At 38.3% G+C, this 24515-nt stretch overlaps 1 protein-coding gene across 16 annotated transcripts in view; it reads right to left on the reverse strand.

The window, feature by feature from the left end:
• Positions 1-4414: 4414 nt before the first annotated feature.
• Positions 4415-24515, reverse strand: part of LOC5571159 (adenylate cyclase type 2) — a 200564-nt gene continuing 180463 nt past the window's right edge. For all 16 annotated transcript variants that reach the window (XM_021854242.1, XM_021854241.1, XM_021854239.1 and 13 more), the window contains 3 exons: positions 11953-11967; positions 11436-11678; positions 4415-4979 (listed from right to left, as the gene is read on the reverse strand). In XM_021854242.1, coding sequence (XP_021709934.1) covers positions 4848-4979; positions 11436-11678; positions 11953-11967 — 390 coding nt within the window. In that variant the 3' untranslated portion in view covers positions 4415-4847. The remainder of the gene's footprint in view (positions 4980-11435; positions 11679-11952; positions 11968-24515) is intronic.

Raw genomic sequence — 24515 nt, forward strand, 5'->3', positions numbered from 1 at the left:
CTGCACACGGACAACCTACTAGCCCTGGCCGGTTGTTGTTAGCCAGTCGCTGGAACCGATTGCGCACCCGCAAGGATCCCGTTCCCTCCCGTTTGCCACTTTGTGCACCGCACAGCAGACATTTCCTAGATCATATGAGAACAACCAGGTACCGTAATCCGGGGTAACATTGATCAGCGGGGCAACATTGATCGACATGACCCTTCTCGTTAGAAGTTCGAATCATCATTTATTGATGAAACATTTTCAAAGCATGAATGGTGCCACTCGTTCTTACATTCATTAGCTAATAAAAATTGAGGTGTGTGCGAAAATTAAATTTAGAGCATGCCTAAATTTGTGAACTTTTTAAATTAATGATTTTTATCATTATGGATGACACTACCGAAGAATCATGTCTTACGTGATTTCTGCAAATGGTAAGAGCAAGGAAAATGTGGTTATTATAAAAAATGGCATCGTCGAAAACGATTCCGTTGTCAAATCTTTCATAAGTTCATTCAATTAAGCTACATTAACGAACTACTATTAAGAATGCAGGATTCCCTTAGGAAATTGCCTACCTTTAGGCGTATTCCGTAGTTCGAAGTGTTTTTCTTTTTGAAATAACTCAAAAAGTAAATGCCTTGTAAGAGTTTGGTCTTCATATTTGGCTTCGGGGGCCATGATTTATGTAAGTAACGACATTTTCAACATTACCGAACGTTGTTTACATGAGTGATCAATGTTACCCCATATCAGCTAAATCAAAAAATCACTTTAAACATTTATTTAAACATACTTAAATCTCTTGAAACCCAAAATACGGTATATAGTCACGAGCGGTGGGTGCCAGTACTTGTTTTAAAAATATAAAACTTGCGACATTTGAATTTTCAAATGAAAAATTTGAGATATATTCCAAAAAGTGATCAATGTTACCCCGGATTACGGTAACACGTTTCTTTTGAATTTTTGCTGTGGATCCTTACCAGGGGCCATGTTGTTCTTGAGTTTTGGATAGTATGTATGTATGTGTATGTAGATAGCCACCAATCCTTGCTTGAGTCTTGCTCTGCATGCGGCTCCACTCAACAGTAAGGTCAAATTTTATTACCAATCTGCATTCAACATATCGCTGTATGAAGGGCCAAAAGGGGGGTGGCGGACCCGTAAGCAGAGACACTTACGTGAAACCCGCGGGAAATAGAGAGTTTTGGATAGTATCCAGAAAACCAGAAGTTGCATGAGAATTTACATAAAAAGTTGTTCACGTGTTCGCACTAACACAACACCGTGAATGAAATCATTTTATTAACGACGTTCGTCGCATAGAACGCTTTTTCTTTTGAGTTCAACAGTGCATTTTTTTGTTCCGTATACACATACAAACCCCTGTGTCCTTTTTGTCGACTAAGTGAACGCCACGTGTCAAGGTTCAAATTAATACCCATTTTTTTAAATTTAAGTTTAAATATGATATAGCCGTTATTTGAGCGGGAAAATTTGCCAAGTAGTAACAAGAATACGTTCTATCGTGTTATTTAATAAAATCAAAACTTTGTCCAAAATTTTAGGACCCTATTGGCAAAGAAAGCCTTCAGTCAATAACTGTGGAAGTGCTCATAAGAACACTACGCTGAGAAGCAGGCTCTGTCCCAGTTTGGACTTAACGCTAGATAGAAAAAGAATAACGCAAATGGTGATTTCATTTTACGTACATTCTGTTGTCAGGGTATCCTTAAGGTAGAGATGAATCGAAGCCAGACCTCAAATTAAAAAAAACACAAATCTAGAGAACCAGACCACCGGTCAAGCTGAAAACTTGATCGAATGTCACTCGCTGGTGATGATCAATCGATAAAATATTCAGCGTGAACGTCTACCTGGTTCTCTAGATCTGTGCTCCTGAAAATTTGAGGTTTGGTTTCGGTTCATCTTCACCTTAAGGTGAGAGTGATATTAAAAACCTCACGCGACCACTTGGTTTCACGAGTTTGTTCTTTTTCAAAGCGATAGACTTTTCCACCAAATGATGGATGAAGTTTCCAAAACAAAGGAGAAAGAAACTTGTATAAAAATATCAATATCAACATTGTCATCGTTCCACAAAAAGATCTTTCGCCGTGCTACATTCGCAAAACTTGAGTGCTTGCGTGCGCGTGAGATATTGAAACTCACTTCCCACTTGACTTCCCTTGGGAGCTGGTTGGTTTCTACTTACCGTTGTCCTTACGTAGTCAACACCTTCACTGTCGTGGCCATCTGTGTTCTCTGTACCGTTCAGGTTCTCATCGTAGTTCTGCTTTCACCTTTCAATTATCTTGTGTCCCTCCGTCAAAATGTTGCCGATCTCCATATTTCGGATTTCGGCTCGAAGCCTTTGCGGAATGCGCTTGACCTCTTAAAGAGATTCCGTTTTCTTGGAATCGATGGGACTTTTTCTTTCAGAAGAGCCGTTTTATACATAACGATTTAGCATGAAACCACCAAGCACCATATTTATTCATCTCCCATACACCTAATCTGGCCAGGCTATTCATAATTTTGCCACTCTTATAAGAAATGCATGTGATTGAGCAATTTAGGAAGCGACGTTCAATATCTGGCCAAAACTGGTGCTGGTGGCCTATTTCAAAAACGAGGTTTTCAATGTAAAAAAGGTTTCTGGGTCGATAGCTCCCATACCTAAAATTGATTGAACGCTTTCATTTGACATATTTGGAGTACATATTATATAGTAGGCCTTGCTATATTTTTTAATCATATTTTCTCATATGCTGACCAATACTACTACCCAATACGAATTCATGGAAAACAAATTTAATTTTCCAATCTAACTTTTCAATACGTAGTAGAAGAGTCGAAAGAATTGGATGCCAAAAACACCTTACATCGACAGCAGTGGATCAAAGTGTTCGCATAATCGAAATATGGTTCGCACCGGATCATTTTTCACTTTGTACCTAGGGAGTTTCTTTCACGCAAATATACAGTTGTTTTTTTTGTGTTTGAATTTCAATTGACAGTTTTATTTTTGCATTTATTTGGCGTCTTGGGCGCTGAGTTGTGATATCTTTTTTGTGGTCGAATGGCACCAGTAATGTTTTTTTCCTTTTAAATATAAAACACTTACGATTTAATGTAGCTATCTCTGACTTTGAATGGATTCACTACTTTGTATCTTACTCAGTTTGTCTTCTAGACTCGACATGCTTTGGTTAACGGCTTTGTGTGGTGTTTCCTCTGTTTCGAGGTTATTGATTGCATTCTGCGTGTGGATAACTGAAAATTTGTTTCACGCGTGGAAAGCTATGTTATGCGAAATGCTCGTTCTGGAATAATGTATGATGTGTAAATTATGACGATGAGGTAACGATGAATTATTTGCTGTTGAAGGAAGGCATGTAAAGAGAGTAAATAAGGGGGTTTCACTTCAATTCAAATCATGAGGGATAGGCCCATAAATATTGTTCTCAGTTCACTCCAAGTATTCACGTGTATTATGTACATTCGGTTTATGTTTACATTTCTGGTATTTGATTTTGTTGAATGGTTCACAACTTACTTGTTTGTTAGTGGAAGTTACACAGCCTCTATATATTAAAAATTGATAAACACGAATAAATTCGTAACTATTTTTGTGTGGTTGGCTTCTGGTGTTTTGATTTGTCTTTACTGTTTTATTTGCTAAACTACACCATGATCTTTTTAAAATACTACTTGACCTACTCACTCACCCACATCCATAAATAAGTTGTCGATTTGTTATTTTAACTTGAATAATGCCATCTAATCATGTAAATATAATTGTGCATTAGGGTAAAATTGAAAGGCAAGCAGATTCATGTAAAATTGTGATTTGATGAAAGTTGGTAAATTATTATTGAAAACTATTGAAATGATTCGAAAATATTTTCTAGTTATTCCCCGATTCGAAGAAAATAGCAAGATTATAAACATCACATAGCAAACTGAGCTACAATCTCTTGACCTATTTTTGATTTATAACTACTATATCATAATTAGCGAATGATAAATTATTCTTTTTGATTTTTCTTGAAAAAATATGATTGAGAATGAAGCTTTAGCAGTCTTTCGAATATTACGCAAAGAAAGGCTTTTTATTGATAATGCTTTTGAAAAACAAGCCTTTCTTGAAAATCAAAAATAAAGATTGTTGAATTTCGCGTCCAATTTCTGATAATAAAAGATTTTGATAACCTTTAAAAGTCGTCCGTTATGAACGTTGTTCCTTATTCGAATAAAATTTGACTAGTTAGCCACCAAACTTATTATTACAACATCGTTTAATATAACTCCAACGACGTACAGAAAACCGATTGTGATTTCATAATAAATTAAAAAGATAGATCAATTTCATATTAATGTTACAAAGTTTTTGATAATTTCTTGCATTTTTGCATAAATTTCATCAATTTGAGGCGTAACTCCGAAACCATAACTGGAAACTTCATCAAAATCGAACAAATGAGGGCAAAGGCGAAATTCTGCAATTTCGAATCTTTGATGTTGACATCCGGTACAGTAAAGGTCAATTCATGAGTAGTTCGTAGGTCTGTAGCACTGTATCGAAGACGTGTAAACTTCGCTAGACGAGTTTGGCCTCACAATTGTTTGCACACCATTAACACTCAAGCTCAGCTATGCTGTCATTAGTCCTGCTACGCCCGTTCTAAACTCGCTAGGCCCTGTTTCAATGATTAATACTAAGTTACTCACTCTTCTTACAGAAGTAGCGCTTAGCTTGCATACCACCAGTCCTACTGATGAGATTGGTAATTATATTCGTTGCCCCTTCCGGTCGGTGCCTTCCATGCGGTCTGGTCCGTAGGTCGGTAGAGTCTTTAAATCTTTTCGTCGAACGGTGTCTTCACGTAATACGTTGTGAGGATGCCCTTACCTTTAACGGGAATGGGTCCACGACACTCGCAAGAGTATCCGGCTGCCATCAGAACTTTGGCCGTGTTCTCACTCACCTGGGACAGATACATAGGAAGATAGAAACAATGCCAGAGTTAGAAAGAGAGTACCGTAATACGGGGTTACATCGATCATACATTGGTTACGTTGTTGTACTTTGCACAACACGCTTGATTTTTCATGTTCAACAAGAAATATCTCGTGATCTAGATTAAATATAGAAAATCCATCTTCGATAAAGTTGTTTATGAAATCAAGGCCTCACATGTGGTGGTCATTCAGATACAGAATTCCACCACCAGGCGGCGCTACTGTGCATGAAACTTTTGCTTTTCGGATATCTCAGGATTCTGACCACTTTAAAAGATGACGTCTTGGGTAAAGTTGTTCAGTAGCTCAAGGGCTCTCATTATTTGAGCCAAAAAAAAATCGAAATTTTGCCACTAGGTGGCGCTAGTGAGCATGAATCTTTTGTTTTGCGGATATCTCAGGATCCTGACCACTTGAGAATGATGTCGTCTTTGGCAAAGTTGTTCTGTAATTTAAGGAATTTTATTGTTCGAACTGTGATGCCGATATCGTCTCATGGAACTGTACTAGAAACCAAATTTAATAATTGCTATGAGCATCCCTTGAACCAGGTTTCCAAAGGATTTTTGTTCTATGATTTGATATTTGCATATAAGAACAATTCTCGCTGAAACCAGGTCGCCATCGGCACCCATCGTTAGAATTCCAATTTTATGTCACTGATCGTTAGATTTCGATAAAACTTAAGGGTGGGCCTTTCGGTTTTCTCGAATTGGTGGACCCCTCGTACGCCAGCTAGCTGAACAGTTTGCGAAAAAGACAATTTTTTGTTGAATCTTGGGTATTTCTTCACGTGATATGTCTCATATTTTCCTTGGAACACATAGCAAACTTAGTGAAATCGTATAGAGAAAGGATATAGCTTTCATTTGAAGTTGAAAAAATTTTGGCGGCCAATTTCAATTTGGCTGCCATCTTGAATTTTATTAGATAAATCGTTTATCGCCATTAGCGCACCGCTCGTTTAAAATTCTGAGATCACCATCAAAAGCTGAGAAAAAATGCGTAAGATAGGCTACAAAAACTAGGTGAGCAATGGTACCGTAATTTCGGGTGAAATTGATCACTTGTCACCGCTTTTCTGATCTGTTTTCTATAATGTTATTAATGCCAAACCACTTAATGCAGGAAAACAAGTACGACGATGAGCCTCGTTGGCTCATGTAATGAAATTTTCTAACAAATGTAATTTTGGTGCTAAATATTACCTTTAAAATGAAAAATCGGGGAAACCCATTTCGGGGTGAAATTGATCACTTATCAATGTGATTATTATTGGATTTGAAAACTGTACTTCCTTAATTTGGGCTCCCTGAGTCCGAATATGCTTGTCGAATTCTTAACAGTACAATATTTACGGAAACAATGAATAATCAAATTTTAAGACTACCGCGTAAAACGCCTAAATGTAGGCAATTTCCAAAGGAATTTCAAACTATCTAAAAGAAATTCTATTATTTTAACCAAATGAGCGAATTGGTACGAATTTGGATGATAAAATCTGTTTTGCGGATATATTTTAAGCATCCTTAAAAACTTTCAGGCTGCCATCATGCTTAAATCCTTGTTTACAACTAGAAGTTTGTTAAAGTCTCTCAATACCACATCTTACATGATTCTGCATTTTTATATTATTTTCATAGAAATAAGCATTCTGTAACCCCAACAATTTCAGAACACACAATTTAACCATTGTTAAGACAAACAAAGCTCATTTACTACAGGTGACATTGATATCGGTGCTCTATTAGTAAGAAATTAAAACGTGTGACACGGTGATAAATTTCACCCTACCGATCAATTTCACCCGAATTTACGGTATTTACCCTATGACATGAACGATTTTCTAAACCATATTCTACAGTTTTGACGTATATGGCGAGTGCAATCAATGCTAACATCATTTTTGTACAACAAAGATACAAGTATTCAATCGTTGATACGTTGAAGTTGAAGAATAATAGTATAATTTTGAGTGAAAACATCTGGCGGCCATCTTGGATTTTGACGCCATCTTGATTTTAAGTAGTAGAATGAGTTTTCACCTTGTTGGCACTCAACATGTTGAATCTTAATGCTAAGGTTACACTTAATCTTCTTCTTGTACTTCATTTTCCTGACGTTAGTCCCTACTGGAACAGAGACAGCCCTTCAGCTTAACTAGCTTTAAAAACAAATTTTCAAATAAGATTTTTAACGCTTATTTGCTACCTGAATGATTCTTTTGCATATCTTCGAGTTGAGGAATAGCATTAATTCTTTCATTTATTTGGTTTAAACCATTGATAGAAATGAACAATCAGTTGAACTGCTGAGATAAGATAAGAAAGAAATAATTTGATTGTTTTATTTTCAACGGAGACCTGCACATGATGAGCGATGAGATGGTAAAAATCATTCAACTACTAACAACCAAGATGGCGTCAAAGGTCAAGATGGCCGCCAGATTTTTAAACATTAAATGATACACTTGCGTTTCGGCATTGCGCCCACATTAGGACAAAGCTTGCTTCTCATCATTCAATATCGCTATTTTTCACATGTATGTTGGGCGGTAGTTAAAACGATACTCTATGGCTCAGAAAATTAACGATTTATTTTGCTTAAAAATTTAAGATTTCCATTCTAAGTTAATGTACTTTTGGCAATATTTTACGTTAAAACTACAGATATTACCCCAAGACTTATTAATGTCCCCACACGCAATCTATAAACTTCATTGAATGAACAACAATGCATATGGTTGAAAAAATGTTTGTTTCTTTCACGGACGGTTTTCATTTATAGAATTTATTTATTTATTTTTCTTGAATTCAAAGATATTCTATTATCAAAAATCGCATTACAAGAGAAAATTCCTATTTAATAACTTGTTTTTATAACTAATAAAACTGAGTAGCAGGCTCGGGGCCCAGATAGCCGTAGCGGTAAACGCGCAGCTATTCAGCATGACCATACTGAGGGTCGTGGGTTCGAATCCCGCTGGTCGAGGATCTTTTCGTGAAGGAAATTTTCTCGATTCCCAGGGCATAGAGTATCTTCGTACCTGCCACACGGATATACACATGCAAAAATGGTCAATCGGCAAAGAAAGCTCTCAGTTAATAACTGTGGAAGTGCTCATAAGAACACTAATTTGAGAAGCAGGCTTTGTCCCAGTTGGGACGTAATGCCAGAAAGAAGAAGAAGAAGCAGGCTCGGTTGGGGCCCGAATTTTTTTTTTGTTGGGAGGGTTAAGCCACTGCGTCCATTGGATTGAACTTTTGTGGCTTTTGGGGCCCAGATAGCCGTAGCGGTAAACGCTGGTCGAGAATCTTTTCGTAAAGGAAATTTTCTCGATTCCCAGGGCATAGAGTATCTTCGTACCTGCCACACGATATACACATGTATAAATGGTCAATCGGCAAAGAAAGCTCTCAGTTAATAACTGTGGAAGTGCTCATAAGAACTCTACTCTGAGAAGCAGGCTTTGTCCCAGTTGGGACGTAACGCCAGAAAGAAGGAGAAGAAGCAGGCTCGGTTTCGGTAGGGACGTAAGGACAGGAAAATGAAGAATAATAATAAGAAGAATATACGTAACCTTTATTGTCTTGATAGCCTCTAAATTCGACATCACTCACTATCAAGGTGAAAAATTCATTCTACTACTTAAAATCAAGATAACGTCAAAATCCAAGATGGCCGCCAGATTTTATTAATCAAAATAATTCTTTTATTCTTCACTCAACTCGAATAATACACCAACGATTGAATACTTGTTTCTTTGTTGTACATGAAATAATGGTTGCATTGATTGCACTCGCCATATACGTTAAAATCGTAGAACATGATTTAGAAAATCGTTCATTTCATGGGGTAAATATCATTGCTCACCTAGCTCAGACTCAGACTGATCTCAGAATTCAAAACGAGCGATTCAGAGAATTAAAAAAAAAAACGATTTTCGTAACCAAATGGCTGCCAATTTTTTTTTTTTTTACTTCGATGAAAGCTAAATCCTTTCCCTATACGATGCCACTAAGTTTGCTATGTCTCTTCTTCTTGGCATTAATGTCCTTATTGGGACAGAGCCTGCTTCTCAGCTTAGTGTTCATATGCGCACTTCCAAAGTTATTAACTGAGAGCTTTGTTTGCTAAAGTTGCCATTTTCGTATTTGTATATCGTGTGGCATGTACGATGATACATTATGCTTAGGGAAGTCAAGGAAATTTCCATTACGAAAAGATTCTGGGCCGACCGGGAATCGAACCCAGACACCTTCAGCATGGCTTTGGTTTGTAGGTGCGAATTCCAACCACTCGGCTAAGGAAGGCCCCATCTTGTTCGCTATGTGTTCGAAGTGAAATATGAGACATATCACGTCAAGAAATACCCAAGATTTATAAAAAAAAATTGGCTTTTCCTCAAACTGTTCAGCTAGCTGGCGTACTAGGGGTCCACCAATTTGAGAAACCCGAAAGGACCACCCTTAAGTTTTATCGAAAACTAGCGATCAGTGGCAATTTGGAATTCTAACAATGGGCGCCGATGGCGGCCTGGTTTCAGCCAGAATTGCTCATAAGGAACCATCGACCCATGGAGGTTTCACTGTACTTGATTCAAAATTTTGCTACTAGGTGAGGCCGGTGAACATGAAATATTTATTTTGAAAATATATCAGGAGTCTGAACACTTAGAAAGAAGGCAGAATGTAGCTTAAGGGCTATCATTATTCTAGCTAACAAACTCGAGATTGTGCCACCAGATGATGCTAGTGTGCTAGTTGGTGCATTTAGATCAGCTCAATTACAATAATACTAACTATAAAAATGTTGACAAGTAGTTTTGAGTACACAAATTTTTGAAGTTTTTGCTGGCATGCGCCTGTGATGTCGTATTCGAACTTTTTTGCAATATTTTCTTATTTATTTAGTTATTTCTGAAAAATATTCGAAACTAGCTTAAACCAGGTTGAAGACCACATGTTGTTATTTAAGTTGTAAATAAAGAACGTCAGTGTCCAAAATAGCCCCATCCGGCGGTATTCCCAAGTGTTCAGCTGAGCATGAAACGCTAGGCTAGTAAGTGGTGAGCACAGCTGTTTTGTCCGTGCACCTTGGAAATGATGTATGACTTCCAAGTTTTAAAGTGCAGTGAAATGGCGCTCCATTTCCACTGTGAGACAACATGGTCGTGAGTTCCAACGGTTGGCATGGCACGACAAGTGATAAAAAGAACGTTGTTGCTGTGTCAGTCGTTAATTAGAAAGTGCTTTCCTTCGGGCAACGGGGTTCTGGGCCTGTGAAGATAAAACGTGTGGGAGTTGTCATTGTTTCTGGGTTTAGCGGCGCTGTTGAATGGTTTGTAAGTCGTTCACAAGTTGTACAATTTGTCAAAATGTCAGTGCTTTGCCGAGTGTGGTTATTGTTATGAGTTGCGGGTAGGAGCGAACTGGCGATAAATCTTTTATTGCGAGCAGCTGTGAAAAGTGGACGTGTACTTTATTACAGCAATAAGTATTTATGCTGTTATGTCGTATGTATACGACTACAACCATACTAGTTGTACACTAATCGTGTCGAATCTATGAGAAGAGGTCGAAAGATCGTCCCACAGTCATGGATCAATGAGTTTCAAATCTAACTTAGCAAGCACATAATAAGCCATATAGAAAAATTCGATATATTGAACTCTCGATGTTGATGAAAATTTTATTCTTGTTACTTTTGTTAGTAAATGTCAATTTAAAATTGACAGAAACCTACTGCGTTTGGAAGTGATCCATAGTTGTGGAAAACTAATACTTCCTGGTCCATGTTATAGATCACTTGTTACTTATATTCAGAATTTAAAATCATGAATTGAGAAAATTATTGTTATTATTGTTTTATTAAATCAAAGTGAATTCAAGGGAACGAGCCATTTCCATTCCATAATAATTGAATTCTGCCATCTATGGGGGTTTATGAATATTGATGATACTTATCACAAATAATGACGATATTCTGATAGCTGCATAATACCGACTCAACAATTGCCAAAAACTCCATTAATTTGCAGTTGAATGTTATGCTCAATAGTACAAAAAATAGCAGACAATTAGTGTGATAATATACAAACATGTTTTTAGCCAACGCATAGGTTTCGAGAGAGATATCAGTGGTTTTCGACCTTGTTTCATTTCATGCATCCCGTTTAATACTTGTTCTAAACTTCATTGCCTCAACTGTGACAGAGCCTGCTTCTCAACTGGAAAGTCGATAGAATTTCCATTACGAAAAGATCCTCGACCAGCGGAATACGAACCCTCAGCTTGGTCTTGCTGAACAGCTGCGCGTTTAACGCATCGGCTGTTTGGGCCCCTTGTGTTCTACATATCTTCACAATTTTGCCTATTTTGGACTCATCTACTAACGAACATGTGATGTTTATGGTTACTCACCTGTATCCGACCCATAACGCCACAGGAATCCATCCGCGAGGCCACGTTCACCGTATTGCTCCAGATATCGTACTGTGGCTTTTGGGCACCAATTACTCCGGCAATCACCGGTCCGTGATTGAGGCCGATTCGCAGCCGGAACCGTTGGAATGATTCTCGATTGATTTGGTCCAGCGCTGTCATGAGAGCGATGGCAAAGTCCACCAACACCACCACATTGTGCTCCTCGGTTCGTTTTTCATCCTGTACGGTTTGGTCAGAAAAAGTGTGTGAATACAATTACTAAAATAATGGTCTCATTTGGCAAACCAACGGTTCGAAAATGGATTTTTAGGATTGCATTCAAATGGGAAATGCCGTTTCGTTTAACCTGAAGTGCTTTAAAGACATTTTTTTATCACAAAAAATCCCAAGAAGTGTTTTTTGCCGACAAAAGCTCCATTTTCTGCCCGTAGATTTGAGGAAAAGACGACAAAGCTGGCTTGCTGTCGGCCGTATTAAACTCGAGAGTACCTACCAGCTCATTATTTTTCTGCCCGGATGAACATGAAAGTAGAACGGAAGAGAGAAAAATGGAAAAGGTATTAGCCGCAAGAATGTCATTGAGATAAATTTATTTTATTTCGTACGACATGTGAGCCGAATAAAAGATTGATACCGACTGGGAAAGTGTTGAATCTGTTCAAAAACTGGCAAGAGTAGTCCTTGTCCTGCATCTACGATTGTGATTGGAGTGAGAAATGAAATGGATGAAAAATTGCTAAACACATTCCACGAAAAAATCAAAAAGGAAAAATGACTCAAATGGGTGATTGAGAATTTACTCTTGTGAAGTCGGTTTTCTTTTCAACTGACAGAAGATTGGTTTTCATCGTATAATTTATGTGTTGACCATTAAAGCATTCAGCTTGAATTGACTTTTTACTAGTACTGGTAAACTGGAGTCGGAGAGGAAGAAACACAACAAAATAAAACGTTTGTGAATACAGTTTGGGATACTAGTTATTGCATTTTCACGGTTATTAACTGTGACCTTTCATTACCGAATTTACCATTTAAGCATTTGTACGGTACTACTGCACGCCTCTTTAACTTTACAAAAAAAAAACATCAACATCGCTGTTACAAACAAGTTACCCCGTTAGTTACAGAGATATCTCAAGGTCAACCCAAGTGGAATTTGCTTAAAATATGTGGCTGGGTTTCAAAGTTAGGCTCTATTCAATTTCTACAAAAATCCACAGGTCTAGAAGCAGCTACTAGCCAAGGTGTACAAGCCACTCATGTCGTTTCCCAAGCACTTCAGTTCATCATCAGGAGTAGAACATTGGCAGGCCTCGAATTACGTTAACGCTCAACGCTCCGTCATCATCGAAATTTCAAAAGTAGTTATTCTGTTCAAAATCAAGAATTATTGGATGAAAATGTGTCCATTGTGTGAAGTTCAGAATCGTTGTTGGAAAGCGGGAGCACCACGAAGAACCTTGCATTCCATTCTGACATTACTATAGGAGTGAGGCGTCGAAGTTGTGCCATGCAAACTAGATCGTTTGATGTCCGATCCGATGTTACATTCTCGGAGTTCTTTCAACAGGCTTTTGATTGTCAACCATCATAACAGGGTTGGAAGACAAGATCTATGTCAATGTTCATTCAGTACCACACATCCTCCCTCTTCTCAGGAAAAAAAAAGTTTGAAGTGATGAGTTTTTAAAATCGTTTCCGTCATCACGAAAGCTTTCAGGAATTCATGATGTATATTTCACATCGCTAAGAACTTCACCGATGTATACTGTTTCATATCTCAACTGTTCACTTGTACATGCGACTTTGAAACTTTTTTCCGCTGTAGGATACCCACACAATCAGAACGGCATTGAAATTATTGATCGGTTGAATGTCGTTCCATACATTAGAAACGGCAAGCTAATTATATGAAATGACATATCTAAGACGAATTTTGGATAAAATATTGCTATTAATAAACTGACATATATGCGTTCAACAGAGTAGCATCAGTGTTTGACTTTCATCTTGTTGTACATTCAATCCACCGTACTTTCACAGAAATACTCACTCAAAGACTTGTTTGACTGTTGTTACTTGTTTTGATATAACATATCTACTAAGTTACTAGCCACCATTGGGCTTACATATCTTATTCTATAGATACAGTCGCGCATGCATGTGAACATCACTTTTATTAGGAACCAATTTGTGACCACTAGTCGCGATAGCAAGTGTACACCACCATTACTTAGAGCAAATATACGACCACCAGTCGAGTTAACAACATCGATAGCAGTTACTATGAACAAGTATGCGACCACTAGTCGCGGTAGCAAGTGTACACCACCATTGCATAGAACAAATATACGACCACCAGTCGAGCTTACAACATCAATAATACTTGCTAGGAACAAGTATACGACCACCAGTCGAGTTAACAACATCAATAGCAGTTACTATGAACAAGTATGCGACCACCAGTCGCGGTAGCAAGTGTACACCACCATTGCATAGAACAAATATACGACCACCAGTCGAGCTTACAACATCAATAATACTTGCTAGGAACAAGTATACGACCACCAGTCGATTTAACAACATCAATAGCAGTTACTATGAACAAGTATGCGATCACCAGTCGCGGTAGTAAGTATACACCACCATTGCTTAGAACAAATATGCGACCACCAGTCGCGCTAGCAATATCAATAACATTGATTGCTAGGAACAAGTATGCGACCACCAGTTGAGTTAATAACATATTGCAAGCATCTGTCGCGTTAAAGACAACCAAATACCAAACCAAATGCAACCACCAATCGCGGCAATAATATTTTTTAATTGCAACCACCAGTCACGTTAAGGACATTTTTTTTTTGCATTGCATACACCAATTGTGTTAAGGGCATTTTTTCCATAGCAAGCACCAGTCGCGTTAAGGATATTTTTATCAAACATGTTATTTTTTTTTAACATGGCATTTATTTAGAAATAATAATGAATTAAGTAGATTTGAATAGTTTGGATCTCATCGGTTATTGACACAAAATTCACAAATTTCACCGATTCAGTATGCTTCACACTTAACTTGTTCGTTAAACATTACGGGATACACAATGTACTGAAGCAAATAGGAAAGAAAACAATTATGTGCATTATTGGTCAAATTTGACCAAAACATCGATAATATTGAATCGATTAAAATTCGATTCGTCCTTTGTATCGATTTTATTTATATCGATTCGATTTCATTCGTAAGCAAATTTACAAGAACAACGACTCAAAATAAGATCAAATCCCTTGTATTAGGGTTTCATGTTGTTTCAACATAAAAAAATCGATTAATTGGAACGAAAAATCTACGTTTGGAACACCAATTCAAAATCGCCCATGGTTAGGAATATTTGCACACACTTACATTCATTTTTCACTTTATGTTATTTTATTGAAATTATTTTGTTTTTATTTGAAAGCAGGAGAGATAAGATATAGAAATGTGTGTATCATCACAGAAGAAACGATGAAATGATCACATACAACCAAAGCGAATTTTTATTATTATTTATATAGAAATTTGCACAGTTGATAAATGTTACGGGAGTTTTTTTTTTGAAATTTCTAATTGATAAGTTATACAAATTGATTAATATTCATGAAAACCACTAATAACTTTAACACTTCACTTCTCTTTTCCAAAATCACATAATTTTACAAATTATACTTAATTACACGATATTTTTTTTATACACGTTTTGTACGGATATGTTCAATTGACTTCTGCAAAAAAATAGTTCAGTTCCTAACGTTATTCTTTTTTCCGTTCAACCTATGCAGAAAATAGGTCCCTGATAAAAGCAGAATGCGCACTTCATAACTTAGATGAATCAGCTCGAAATGATCATAATCTTTGAATCGGATAAAATAGATGAAACACTTTCTATTACATTCAAATACTTCCATCGAAGCAATCTGTTTGAATTCAAATGCAAAACAAAATATTCACTTCAAAGCCTGTATCGCGCAACTCAAATAGTAGAGGTGATGCTGGTGTTCAATAAGAGCAACAACAAGAATAGAGAGAAACATTGCTGCTTCAGCGAGTAGTGAAGCGGCTAATGCATATTAATGTCTTATTTCCTCTTCAATCAGTTTTCTATTATTTATAGAAAATACCACATTGCTGTTTACTTACAGATGCCTTTTTTATTAGATTCAAACTTCATTCCATAATCACTTTGAATACATATTTTCACACGCGGTTTAAGAAGCACTCGACACAAACACATTTCCTAGTGGACACTCCCGCTTGCTATCGAATCTAGGCTCTCCAGGAAAAACGAAAATTTATTTAAAATTCTGGCAGGTTCGCCAAATGTGAAGTTCAGAACCGTTGTTGGCAAGCGGGAGCACCACGAAGAACCTTGCATTCCATTCTGACATTACTATAGGAGTGAGGCGTCGAAGTTGTGCCATGCCTACTAGATCGTTTGATGTCCGATCCGATGTTACATTCTCGGAGTTCTTTCAACAGGCTTTTGATTGTCAACCATCATAACAGGGTTGGAAGACAAGATCTATGTCAATGTTCATTCAGTACCACACACATTGTGTTTCAGTTGAAGAATAGAATACAGTGAACACATTTTCATGTTCCTTTTTTTTTTTTTTTTTTTATTTTGAACGAAAAACTGCTTTCGAAAATTCCGAAATTAGTTACGGATCCTGCCCCCTTAAAATCTCGTTACGTCAGTCGGTAGAGGTAACTTCTTCTTTCTGGCGTTACGTCCTAACTGAGACAAAGCCTGCTTCTCAGATTAGTGTTCTTATGAGCACTTCCACAGTTATTAACTGGGAGCTTTCTTTGCCGATTGACCATATTTGCATGTGTATATCGTGTGGCAGGTACGAAGATACTCTATACCCTGGGAATCGAAAAAATTTCCTTTACGAAAAGTCCCTCGACCAGCGGGATTCGTACCCACGACCCTCAGCATGGTCATGCTGAATAGCTGCGCGTTTACCGCTACGGCTATCTGGGCCCATAGAGGTAATACCAGATGCAAATTTCTGACAGTATAGACCTTTCAGTCTACAAGATACAACGGGCAAGTTTTTGGAGAGGTTGATCCTCAACAGGCTAGTACCGCGGCTAGTACCGCATACGAAAGGTGCGGACGGCCTGTCCAACAACCAGTTTGGATTCAGGAAAGGTAAATCTACTCTGACGCTATCCAGTCGGTCGTTCAGACAGCTGAGGTGGTAATCGAGCATAAAAGGAGCGGCATCCGTTACTGCGTGGTTGTTACTCTGGATGTGAAGAATGCGTTCAACAGCGCAAGCCCACGCACTTTACCAACTCTAGGTACTGGTGCAGTTGTGTAAGGTTCTAGAAAGCTATTTTGCTGGTAGGATTCTACTGTATGACACAGAGGAGGGGCAGAAAAGCATACAAATTACCGCGGGAGTACCTCAAGGTTCAATCCTGGGCCCGATGATATGTAATGCGATATACGATGACGTACTGAGGCTGCCCCTTCCAACGGGTGTTAAGATTGTTGGTTTCGTCGACGACGTCACATTAGTGGTATATGGCGAATCGATGGAGGAAGTAGAGTTGACAGCAACTCACTCTATCTCCATAGTAGAGGAATGGACGAAGTCTAGAAAACTAGGACTGGCCCGTCACAAGACTGAGATGGTGGTGGTCAACAAGTTCGAGCAACGGACGCTTATCTCGGTAGGTGATTGCACCATAGAGTCCAAGCGATCCCTTAGGCATCTTGGGTCAATGATCGATGAAAAGCTTAGATTCGCTAGCCACGTTGAATATGCCTGTAAAAGGGCATCTACCTAAAGTGATTGGAAAGCACGTATAGGATCATGTGCTTAAGAGAAGCGAGCGAAACTCTTGCATGCCCCAATTTTGCTGTTGTGGAGAGATCAGCAGAGCATGTCGTGTTCGATTGCCCGCGTTTCATTGTTGTGAGAGATCGCATGCTCGCTACATGACGAGGGGACACGTCCCCGGGCAATATAATCCAGATACCAAGTGCTAGAATGCAGTAACTACGGCTGTTACTCCGATTATGCTAGAGTTGCAGCGTCTATGGCGCACCGACTATGAGTTGGCTGTATAGGATTAGCCCTGCCGAGGCTGGTTAAGGCTTCGTAATCGCCAATATCAACTGTTTCATTGTATGCAGTTGTTATGCACCTCCAGTGGACAGAGGAACAGTTCAGCCAGTTAGCTGATCCACCTTCTGACAAGATGATCGGAAGGAAGCCGACACACATTGCAGGAGCCTTAACGAAGATGACGATTGTGCAATGAAGGCTCCGTTACCACATTTCGGAGAAACGGAAAGGAATCCATCCTCGACGTTACGTATTGCAGTCCTGCATTGTCGGTGAAAATGAACTGGAGAGTTTGTGAGGGGTATACCCATAGCAACCATCTAGCGATTCGCTACCGCATCGGCCAAAGAAACCCTGTGGCAAGAATGGGAAAAATAACAAGCGAGTGATAGTGGAAGACGAAATCTTTTAACAAGGAACTATTCGTTGAGGCACTTCGTCAAGACGGTGATAACGAGGATATCGACGCCACCGTGTTAGCACATACGATTATAGGCTTGTGACGCAACTATGCCGCGAAAAACAGAGCCGAGGAACAGATGGCGACCTGATTACTGGTTGAATGACACACTAAGCACGCTTTTCTTGTATCAGGGCCAGAAGGCGGGCTCAGAGAGCAGGGACGCAATACAGAGAGGGAGTGAAGGACTGCTTTTCGAGAAGGACCACACTCAAACGGGAGATCAAGCTTAGTAAATCCAATTGCTACAAGGAACTATGCCGATATACAGACACTAATCCGTGGGGTAATGCGTATTGAGTCGTTATTTATGGCAAATATTAAGGGCCCTTCGACGTCAGCTGAAATGTGCCCAGACAAGACCTTTAGCTTTAGATCGTGAAAGGTCTCTTCTCGAAACACGATCCAACATCCTGACCACTAACACAGAAGGGTGAAGACGCAGAAGCAATCGCCGAGGACCGGCAGGCGTCTAACGACGAGCTCGTAGAAGCGGCGAAACGCCTAAAATCGAAGAAGCCCCAGGTCCAGATGGAATACTGGAAATAGCGTTAAAAGCTGCCATCCTGGTATATCTGGACATATTGAGGAATGTGTTGCAGAAGTGTCTTGACGAAAGTAACTTCCCAGGAATATGAAAGATCCAGAAGCTAGTACTGCTGCCAACGCCAGGGAAGCCACTGGAAGATTCAGCCTCGTTCAGGCCCATTTCTCTGCTGGATACGCTCGGAAAACTCATGGAAAGTGTGAAGCTCAGAATCGTTGTTGACAAGCGGGAGCACCACGATGAACATTGCATTCCATTCTGACATTACTATAGGAGTGAGGCGTCGCAGTTGTGCCATGCCTACTAGATCGTTTGATGTCCGATCCGATGTTACATTCTCGGAGTTCTTTCAACAGGCTTTTGATTGTCAACCATCATAACAGGGTTGGAAGACAAGATCTATGACAATGTTCATTCAGTACCACACATCCTCCCTCTTCTCAGGAAAAAAAAGTTTGAAGTGATGAGTTTTCATATCATTTCCGTCATCACAAAAGCTTTCAGGAATTCAGGATGTATATTTCACATCGCTAAGAACTTCACCGATGTATACTGTTTCATATCTCAACTGTTCACTTGTACATGCGACTTTGAAACATTTTTTTCGCTGTAGGATACCCACACAATCAGAACGGCATTGAAATTATTGATCGGTTGAATGTCGTTCCATACATTAGAAACGGCAAGCTAATTATATGAAATGACATATCTAAGACGAATTTTGGACAAAATATTGCTATCAATAAACTGACATATATGCGTTCAACAGAGTAGCATCAGTGTTTGACTCTCATCTTGTTGTACATTCAATCCACCGTACTTTCACGGAAATACTCACTCAAAGACTTGTATGACTGTTGTTACTTGTTTTGATATAACATATCTACTAAGTTACTAGCCATCATTGGGCTTACATATCTTATTCTATAGATACATTTTCGACCGCCAGTCGCGCATGCATGTGAACATCACTTTTATTAGGAACCAATTTGTGACCACTAGTCGCGATAGCAAGTGTACACCACCATTACTTAGAGCAAATATACGACCACCAGTCGAGTTAACAACATCAATAGCAGTTACTATGAACAAGTATGCGACCACCAGTCGCGGTAGCAAGTGTACACCACCATTGCATAGGAGCAATTCTCGCTGAAACCAGGCCGCCATCGGCACCCATCGTTAGAATTCCAATTTTATGTCTCTGATTGCTAGCTTTCGATAAAACTTAAGGGTGGTCCTTTTCGTTTTCTCAAATTGGTGGACCCCTCGTACGCCAGCTAGCTAAACAGTTTGCAAAAAAGCCCATTTTTTGATAAATCTTGGGTATTTCTTCACGTGATATGTCTCATATTTCCCTTGGAACATATACCAAACTTAATGGCATCGTATAGAGAAAGGATACAGCTTTCATTTGAAGTTAAAAAAAATCCGGCGGCCATTTTGAATTTGGCCGCCATCTTGAATTTTGTTAGAAAAATCGTTTTTTCACCATTAGCGCACCGCTCGTTTTGAATTCTGAGATCACCATCAGAAAGCTGAGGAAAAATTGCGTAAGATAGGCTACAGAAACTAGGTGTGCAATGGTATTTACCCTATGAAATGAACGATTTTCTAAAACATGTTCCACGATTTTGACGTATATGGCGAGTGCAATCAATGCAAACGTCATTTTTGGTACAACAAAGATACAAGTTTTCAATAGTTGGTGTATTTTTCGAGTCAGATGAAGAATAGGAGTATTATTTTGAGTGAAAAAATCTGGCGGCCATCTTGGATTTTGACGCCATCTTGGTTTTAAGTAGTAGAATGAGTTTTCACCTTGATAACACTCAACATGTTGAATTTTAATGCCACCGTTACACTTACTATTCTTCTTGTTCTTCTTTTCCTGACGTTACGTCCCTACTGGAATAGAGCCAGCCCCTAAGCTTCAAAAATAAATTAACAAGTAGAATTTTTTAACGCTTATTTGCCACCTGAATGATTGTTCTGCATATCTGCGAGTTGAAAAATAGCATTAATTCTTTCATTTATTTGGTCTAAAACCATTGATAGAAATGAACAATCTGTTGAACAGCTAGAATAAGATAAGAAATAAAGAATCTGTTTGTTTTTTAACGGAGATCTTTAATTTATTAAACATGAAGAGCGCTGAGATGGTAAAAAACCATTCTACTGCTAAAAACTAAGATGGCGTCGAAATCCAAGATGGCCACCAGATTTTCCAAACTCAAAATGATTCACCTGAGTTTCGGCATTACGTCCACATTAGAACAAAGCCTGCTTCTCACCTTTCAATTTCGCTATTTTTCACATGCATATTGGGTGTTAGTAAAAACAACACTTTATGATTCAGAAAATCAAGGATTTTTTTGCTTAAAAAATTAAGATTTCCATTCTAAATTAATGCACTTTTGGAAATGTTTTACTTTAAAACTACAGATATTACCACAAAACTTACTAATGTCCCAACGCACAATTTATAAACTTCATTCGATGACAAAAAAAGCATATGGTAAAAAAATATTGTTTATTTCAATCAATGTTTTGGACGGTTTTCATTCATTAAATTTATTTATTCATAATAACTGAATTCAAAGATATGTCGAAGAAATATTCTGTTATTAAAAATCGTATTATAAAAGAAAATTCCTATTTAATAACCTGTATTTATAACTAATAAAGCTGAGTATCAGGCTCGGTTCCACTAGGGACGTAACGTCAGGAAAATGAAGAATAATAAGAAGAAGAGTATACGTAACCTTGTTTTTATTGGTAACCTCTAAATTCGACATGCTGAGTGCTATCAAGGTGAAAAATTCATTCTACTAGTCAAAATCAAGATGGCGTCAAAATCCAAGATGGCCGCCAGATTTTATCACTCTAAATAATACTCCTATTCTTCATCTGACTCGAAAAATACACCAACTATTGAAAACTTGTATCTTTGTTGTACAAAAAATGATGTTTGCATTAATTGCACTCGCCATATTGGTCAAAATCGTGGAACATGTTTTAGAAAATCGTTCATTTCATAGGGTAAATACCATTGCACACCTAGTTTCTGTAGCCTATCTTACGCAATTTTTCCTCAGCTTTCTGATGGTGATCTCAGAATTCAAAACGAGCGGTGCGCTAATGGTGAAAAAACGATTTTTCTAACAAAATTCAAGATGGCGGCCAAATTCAAAATGGCCGCCGTATTTTTTTTAACTTCAAATGAAAGCTATATCCTTTCTCTATACGATGCCATTAAGTTTGGTATGTGTTCCGAGGGAAATATGAGACATGTCACGTGAAGAAATACCCAAGATTTATCAAAAAATGGGCTTTTTTGCAAACTGTTTAGCTAGCTGGCGTACGAGGGGTCCACCAATTTGAGAAAACAAAAAGGACCACCCTTAAGTTTTATCGAAAGCTAGCGATCAGTGACATAAAATTGGAATTCTAACGATGGGTACCGATGGCGGCCTGGTTTCAGCGAGAATTGCTCATAGAACAAATATACGACCACCAGTCGAGCTTACAACATCAATAATACTTGCTAGGAACAAGTATACGACCACCAGTCGATTTAACAACATCAATAGCAGTTACTATGAACAAGTATGCGACCACCAGTTGCGGTAGCAAGTGTACACCACCATTGCATAGAACAAATATACGACCACCAGTCGAGCTTACAACATCAATAATACTTGCTAGGAACAAGTATACGACCACCAGTTGAGTTAACAACATCAATAGCAGTTACTATGAACAAGTATGCGACCACCAGTCGCGGTAGCAAGTGTACACCACCATTGCATAGAACAAATATACGACCACCAGTCGAGCTTACAACATCAATAATACTTGCTAGGAACAAGTATACGACCACCATTCGAGTTAACAACATCAATAGCAGTTACTATGAACAAGTATGCGACCACCAGTCGAGTTAATAACATATTCATTGCAACCATCTGTCGCGTTAAAGACAACCAAATACCACGTTAAGGACATTTTTTTGCATTGCATACATCAATTGTGTGAAGGGCATTTTTTCCATAGCAACCACCAGTCGCGTTAAGGATATTTTTTTCAAACATGTTATTATTTTTTTTTTAACATGGCATTTATTTAGAAATAATAATAATAATGAAGTAAGCAAATTTACAAGAACAACGACTCAAAATAAGATCAAATCCCTTGTATTAGGATTTCATGTTGTTTCAACATCAAAAAATCGATTAATTGGAACGAAAAATCTACTTTTGGAACACCAGTTCAAAATCGCCCATGGTTAGGAATATTTGGACACACTTACATTTATATTTCACTCTATTTTATTTTATTGAAATTATGTTTTTATTTGAGAGCAGGAGAGATAAGATATAGAAATGTGTGTATCATCACAGAAGAAACGATGAAATGATCACATACAACCAAAGCGAAGTTTTATTATTATTTATATAGAAATTTGCACAGTTGATAAATGTTACGGGAGTTTTTTTTTCGATTGAAATTACTAATTGATAAGTTATACAAATTGATTAATATTCATGAAAACCACTAATAACTTTAACACTTCACTTCTCTTTTGCAAAATCACATTATTTTACAAATTATACTTAATTATACGATATATTTTTTTTTATACACGTTTTGTACGGATATGTTCAATTGACTTCTGCAAAAAAAAAGTTCAATTCCTAACGTTATTCTTTTTCCGTTCAATCTATGCAGAAAATAGGTCCCTGATAAAAGTTGAATGCGCACTTCATAACTTAGATGAATCAGCTCGAAATGATCATAATCTTTGAATCGGATAAAATAGATGAAACACTTTCTATTACATTCAAATATTTCCATCAAAGCAATCTGCTGAATTCAAATGCAAAACAAAATATTCACTTCAAAGCCTGCATCGCCCAACTCAAATAGATGAGGTGATGCTGGTGTTCAATAAGAGCAACAACAAGAACAGAGAGAAACATTGCTGCTTCAGCGAGTAGTGAAGCGGCTAATGCATATTAATGTCATATTTCCTCTTCAATCAGTTTTCTCTTATTCATAGAAAATACCACATTGCTGTTTACTTACAATTGCCTTTTTATCAGATTCAAACTTCACTCCACAATCACTCTGAATACATATTTTCACACGCGGTTTAAGAAGCACTCGACACAAACACATTTCCTAGTGGACACTCCCGCTTGCTATCGAATCCAGGCTCTCCAGGAAAAACGAAAATTTATTTAAAATTCTGGCAGGTTCGCCAAATGTGAAGCTCAGAATCGTTGTTGACAAGCGGGAGCACCACGATGAACCTTGCATTCCATTCTGACATTACTATAGGAGTGAGGCGTCGAAGTTGTGCCATGCCTACTAGATCGTTTGATGTCCGATCCGATGTTACATTCTCGGAGTTCTTTCAACAGGCTTTTGATTGTCAACCATCATAACAGGGTTGGAAGACAAGATCTATGACAATGTTCATTCAGTACCACACAGAAAGAATCATCATCAACAAGCTTATGAAGTGTACGGGAGTGACCACGGGTTGTCGAAAATGCAGATTGGATTTCTCGCAAGGGGGTATCGACGATAGATGCAATTCAAACAGTACAGGAGTGTGCTGAAAAAGCGTCGAAGCAGAATCGAAGAGGAGATCGATACTGCGCCTTGGTTACAATAGATATATGTCAAAACGCATTCAACAGCGCCAGCTGGGAGGCCCCAACCGCTGCACTGCACAGGATTCAGGTCCTCGATTATCTTTGCAAAATCCTGAAGAGCTACTTCCAGAGCAGAATCTTGGTATATGAAACGGAGGGCAGAAGTCATTGCAAGTGACAGCAGACGTCCCTCAAGGATGGCTGCCCAGGATTGCTGGTTTTGCGGAAGATGTGTCACTAACGGGGAAGGGGCGGGAGACGCTGGA

Source organism: Aedes aegypti, chromosome 3 (genome assembly GCF_002204515.2).
Source record: "Aedes aegypti strain LVP_AGWG chromosome 3, AaegL5.0 Primary Assembly, whole genome shotgun sequence".
Taxonomy (NCBI): domain Eukaryota; kingdom Metazoa; phylum Arthropoda; class Insecta; order Diptera; family Culicidae; genus Aedes; species Aedes aegypti.